The sequence below is a fragment of the Nerophis lumbriciformis genome, linkage group LG16 (genome assembly GCF_033978685.3).
Source record: "Nerophis lumbriciformis linkage group LG16, RoL_Nlum_v2.1, whole genome shotgun sequence".
In the NCBI taxonomy this organism is placed as follows: domain Eukaryota; kingdom Metazoa; phylum Chordata; class Actinopteri; order Syngnathiformes; family Syngnathidae; genus Nerophis; species Nerophis lumbriciformis.
Window position 1 is genome coordinate 29691099 of NC_084563.2, and position 6000 is coordinate 29697098.

The 6000-nt window shown below is 41.2% G+C and overlaps 1 protein-coding gene across 6 annotated transcripts in view; it reads left to right on the forward strand.

Moving 5' to 3' along the window:
* Window positions 1-6000, forward strand: part of clockb (clock circadian regulator b) — a 74081-nt gene that overhangs the window by 36982 nt on the left and 31099 nt on the right. For 3 of the 6 annotated variants that reach the window (XM_061976934.2, XM_061976935.2, XM_061976933.2), the window contains exons 17-19: window positions 241-338; window positions 431-838; window positions 5160-5348. In XM_061976934.2, coding sequence (XP_061832918.1) covers window positions 241-338; window positions 431-838; window positions 5160-5348 — 695 coding nt within the window. The remainder of the gene's footprint in view (window positions 1-240; window positions 339-430; window positions 839-5159; window positions 5349-6000) is intronic. The other 3 variants (XM_061976937.2, XM_061976936.2, XM_061976938.2) reach the window with 2 other exon arrangements.

Consider the following 6000-nt stretch of genomic DNA (forward strand, 5'->3'; position numbering starts at 1 on the left):
GGCGGCTGTTTACCGAAGTTGCGAGATCGAAACTTTATGAAAATTAATCGTAATAAAGCGCACCGGGTTATAAGGCGCACTGTTAGCTTTTGAGAAAATTTGTGGTTTTTAGGTGCGCCTTATAGTGCGGAAAATACGGTACATGAGGCCATATTTAGTGCGCCTCATGGTGTGAGGAATAAGGTAAATGCCTGCCCATGATGATTGAGACAGAGACTTGATCAATGTCTGATCCCACAGCCTCCAAGATACACATGGACACGGCCACACCTCCGCGACAGTCCCTGGCCTCAACCATGGAGGTGACGTCACAGCGCCGCTCGTCCATTAGCAGCCAGGTGAGATTGGAGAATGAGACATGCAGCGAAGCATAACGTCACATGTCTAACCAGATGTTGATTAGATAGTGAACATTTGTCGGTATTTGCAGTCCATGACCTCTCAGACTACCAGCCAGAGTGTCACTCCAGCCATGATCACGCAACAACAGCAGCAACAACAAAAGCAACAGCAGCAGCAGCAACAACAACAGCAACAACAACAACAACAACAACAGCAGCAGCAGCAGCAGCAACAACAACAACAGCAACAACAGCTGCAGGCAAATGTACAGGTGAGTGGTGAAATAACAATTCATAGTTACCAGCATGCATGCTTCTTAAAAGCGTTGTTTGTGCAGCCGGTGATGGAGTTCTCGGCGCAGGTGAACGCTATGCAGCACCTGAAGGAGCAGCTGGAGCAAAGGACCAGAATGATCCAGGCCAACATTCAGCGGCAGCAAGACGAGCTAAGAAATATCCAGGAGCAGCTGCAGAGAGTCCAGGGCCAGGGTATCCAAGTAAGACAAAGTGATATCATCATCGTCTGTCCTGACCATACTTGCCAACCCTCACGGATTTTCCGGGAGACTCCCGAAATTCAGCGCCTCTCCCGAAAACCTGCCGGGACAAATTTTCTCCCGAAAATCTCCCGAAATTCAGGCGGAGCTGGAGGCCACGCCCACTCCAGCTCCGTGTGGACCTGAGTGACGTGTCGACAGCCTGTTTTCACGTCCGCTTTCCCACAATATAAACAGCGTGCCTGGCCAATCACGTTGTAACTGTAGAATGATCGAGGACGAGTTCTTGGTTTCTTATGTGGGTTTATTGTTAGGCAGTTTCATTAACGTCCTCCCAGCGCGGCAACAACACACAACAACAGCAGTCACGTTTTCGTCTACCGTAAAGCAGTTGGTCTGCCGTAAACAGCAATGTTGTGACACTCTTAAACAGGACAATACTGCCATCTACTGTACATGCATATGTGACAATAGCATCTAGGGCTTTTAGAGAGTGCAGTGCACAACTGCGCACACAACAAGGAGACGAAGCAGATGCATCATCAGAGAGGGTGTTCAGCATGGTTAGAAAAATAGTGACAGAGAATAGAACAAGGACGGACAATTCAACCCTTAACTCAACAATGAGTAGATGAGTGTTATGTGTGTGTATATGTGTAAATAAATGAACACTGATATTCAAGTATTTCTCTTATTTATATATATATATATATATACAGTATATATATATATATATATATAATTAAATATATATAATTAAATATATATATATATATATAGCTAGAATTCATTGAAAGTCAAGTATTTCTTATATATACAGTATATATATATATATATATATATATATATATATATGAAATACTTGACTTGGTGAATTCTAGCTGTAAATATACTCCTCCCCTCTTAACCACGCCCCTGCCCCGACCACAAAAGCCCCCCCACCCACCCACCTTTCGAAATCGGAGGTCTCAAGGTTGGCAAGTAAGGTCCTGACACTAAATACAAACCCCGTTTCCATATGAGTCGGGAAATTGTGTTAGATGTAAATATAAACGGAATACAATGATTTGCAAATCATTTTCAACCCATATTCAGTTGAATATGCTACAAAGACAACATATTTGATGTTCAAACTCATAAACTTTATTTATTTAAAAAAAATAATTAATTAACTTAGAGTTTCATGGCTGCAACACGTGACAAAGAAGTTGGGAAAGGGCATGTTCGCCACTGTGTTACATCACCTTTTCTTTTAACCACACTCAGTAAACGTTTGGGAACTGAGGAGACACATTTTTGAAGCTTCTCAGGTGGAATTCTTTCCCATTCTTGCTTGATGTACAGCTTAAGTTGTTCAACAGTCCGGGGGTCTCCGTTGTGCTATTTTAGGCTTCATAATGCACCACACATTTTCAATGGGAGACAGGTCTGGACTACAGGCAGGCCAGTCTAGTACCTGCACTCTTTTACTATGAAGCCATGTTGATGTAACACGTGGCTTGGCATTGTCTTGCTGAAATAAGCAGGGGCGTCCATGGTAACGTTGTTTGGATGGCAACATATGTTGCTCCAAAACCTGTATGTATCTTTCAGCATTAATGGCGCCTTCACAGATGTGTAAGTTACCCATGTCTTGGGCACTAATACACCCCCATACCATCACACATGCTGCCTTTTACACTTTGCGCCTAAAACAATCCGGATGGTTTTTTTCCTCTTTGGTCCGGAGGACACGACGTCCACAGTTTCCAAAAACAATTTGAAATGTGGACTCGTCAGACCACAGAACACTTTTCCACTTTGTATCAGTCCATCTTCGATGAGCTCAGGCCCAGCGAAGCCGATGGCGTTTCTGGGTGTTGTTGATAAACGGTTTTCGCCTTGCATAGGAGAGTTTTAACTTGCACTTACAGATGTAGCGACCAACTGTAGTTACTGACAGTGGGTTTCTGAAGTGTTCCTGAGCCCATGTGGTGATATCCTTTACACACTGATGTCGCTTGTTGATGCAGTACAGCCTGAGGGATCAAAGGTCACGGGCTTAGCTGCTTACGTGCAGTGATTTCTCCAGATTCTCTGAACCCTTTGATGATATTACGGAGCGTAGATGGTGAAATCCCTAAATTCCTTGCAATAGCTGCTTGAGAAAGGTTTTTCTTAAACTGTTCAACAATTTGCTCAGGCATTTGTTGACAAAGTGGTGACCCTCGCCCCATCCTTGTTTGTGAATGATTGAGCATTTCATGGAATATACTTTTATACCCAATCATGGCACCCACCTGTTCCCAATTAGCCTGTTCACCTGTGGGATGTTCCAAATAAGTGTTTGATGAGCATTCCTCAACTTTAACAGTATTTATTGCCACCTTTCCCAACTTCTTTGTCACGTGTTGCTGGCATCAAATTCTAAAGTTAATGATTATTTGCAAAAAAAAATTTTTTTTATCAGTTTGAACATCAAATATGTTGTCTTTGTAGCATATTCAACTGAATATGGGTTGAAAAGGATTTGCAAATCATTGTATTCCGTTTATATTTACATCTAACATAATTTCCCAACTCATATGGAAACGGGGTTTGTAGTACACAGCTCAGGTAGATACTTGCAGTTGTCTCAATAGTGGCCAGGAAAATATACATCCATTTTTGGTTGTTCCCGTTAGTCCTATAAAGAAATAATGCAAAGCACTATAATATAAAGAAATCACGTTTGGTGCCCTCACATACGATCACAAATCCCAAAAATCTTTAACTCTAACAACCATATCGCTAAAATAACAGATTAGGTGTGGGAAATAATCTATATTTAGATGCATCGCAATTCAGACATGGGTGATTGTAAAAATCAATGGTGTTCCCTCGTTTAACGCTGGGGTTACGGTCCAAAAATACCTGCGTTAAGTGAGATCCTTGTACAAAACTCAAAAGCAGTTGTTGCTCAACAGGAAGTCAACTAAGGTGACGACAGAAAAACCGGAAGTGAAACAACTGATGAGCCTTTAAAACTGAAAATAAAAGATCAACATATTTGAACACACAAATAAAAATTAAATGGCTCTTATGAAGCCAGAACAATATTTCATTGTTCTTCTGCCAATAAAGTATATTGTGTATCTTATTTATTTTACTTGTTAAAAAAAATACAACTTGGTTATAATACATTTTGAATACTTTTTGAGCACATTTAACGATAACACGTTAATAATAATAACTGTGATCATTTTGGTCAACATTACTGTCACGGTGGGGGGGTCGCAGCTTACTGCGGGATTCGCTCCCCCGGGATGCAAACCGATCACTCCGGACAGGACTTGCAGGTAGGAACATGATTTATTTTTGAAATCAAACAAGTACCAAAAACGGAAAACAAGTCAGAGGAAAAAACGTGCCGATCGCACTTGAAGCTAAGGCTACTACTTAGCATAGACTAAAGACAAGCAGTACTCGCGTAACAGGAGCATGAAGCAAACAAAGAGGCAGGCTTAAATAATGCCTCTGATTAGTGCTCGGGGAACAGGTGAGCGTCCCGCACACCAATCAGAGGCAGGTGAAAATAATAAGTAGCCAAGGTAACTAAACAAATTGAAGGGTGCACAACAACAGGAACTAAACGAGTCCAAAACTAACAGAAAATAACAAAAACATGATCCGGGCCACGGATCATGACAATTACTTAATTTAGCCATTTTATTTTTTGTTTTTGGTTGTGTATATTTTAGGTCCCCCTCGCCCTCCTTAACAGACACAGAAGCTATTTTATTAATTTTGGTTGTGATTTTTTTTTATTCAAGTGCAAAATGTTTCCTTACAGAGAGTATATTTTATTTTTATTTAACTTGGTATTTTAAAGAGTACATTTCAGTTACATGGTTAAAATACACAATGAATACATTTGAAAGGGTATGCTTCCATTGGTATTATGTATTGCTATTACATCAGTAGTTATTTGGTCCCAGAAAAATAATGGCAATAATATCGTTTATCGGCAATAATTTGTGGGACAATATATTGCCCAACAAAGTGTGTTATTGGCCCAGGCCTAATCCTAGGAAAACTAAGCAGTATGAACGTATTAATGTGAACCCGGTGCTCATCAGCATGCAGATTACTATGAGTATTTCTCCACTACACTGCTGTCTATATTTAGGACATGACTTACTTGAACAAAGCTGGAAAGTGTTTTGTGCAGTTGCAACTTCATCTGACCTAGAAGCAGAACCATCCATTATGTATTAGTTCACTTACAAGGAAGCTGGCAACAGTGGAGCCTTCTTTCTAAACCATGTTGTTACCAGCGTGACACAAAGCAACCTCTCTGCAGATGTTGCTGCAGCAGCAGGGGGGAACCATGAACGTGCAGCTTCCCCAGGTGGGGCCGGTCCAGCAGACCACTGGCCTGAGTGCTCAGGTCCAGCAAGCGGCCATCAACCCCGTCCATTCGGGAACGCAGCAGCTCACTATCCAGCAGCAGCAGGCCCCTCCCCCTCAGCAGAGCCTTCAGCAGCAGCAGGTGGAGACACACACACACACACACACACACACACACACACACACACACACACACACACACACACACACACACACACACACACACCTTAAACTGTTTAGTTCTTTATTCAGGATATGATCTTTTTTAGGTTGTGTGAACGTCTGTTTGGTTAGTTTTGGAACATTGCCATCCACATAAACAGCTCAGAATACCTTCCATCTTGTGGAAATAGAATTATTCATGTTGTGATAGTCTACCCTCCCGTTTATGTTGATTCAGTTCAGGGATTTTCAACTGAATGGTATTGGGGGCCACATTGCCAGAAAGCTAAGGACCGGGGGGCCGGACTTCTCCCTTCACTATTAGTCTTATTTTGTATAGGGCTGCAACTAATGTTTATTTTAATAGTCGATTAGTCGGATAATAAAGCCTGCACATATTTAATGGCTCTAATTTTTCCATTGACTTATACAAACCCCAAAAGCAGTGAAGTTGTCACGTTGTGTAAATGCTAAATAAAAAGAGAATACAACAAATCCTTTTCAACTTATATTCAATTGAATAGACTGCAAAGACAAGATATTTCATGTTCACACTGACAAACTTTGTTATTTTTTGCAAATATTAGCTCATTTGGACGTTGATGCCTTTAACATGTTTCAAAAAAGCTGGC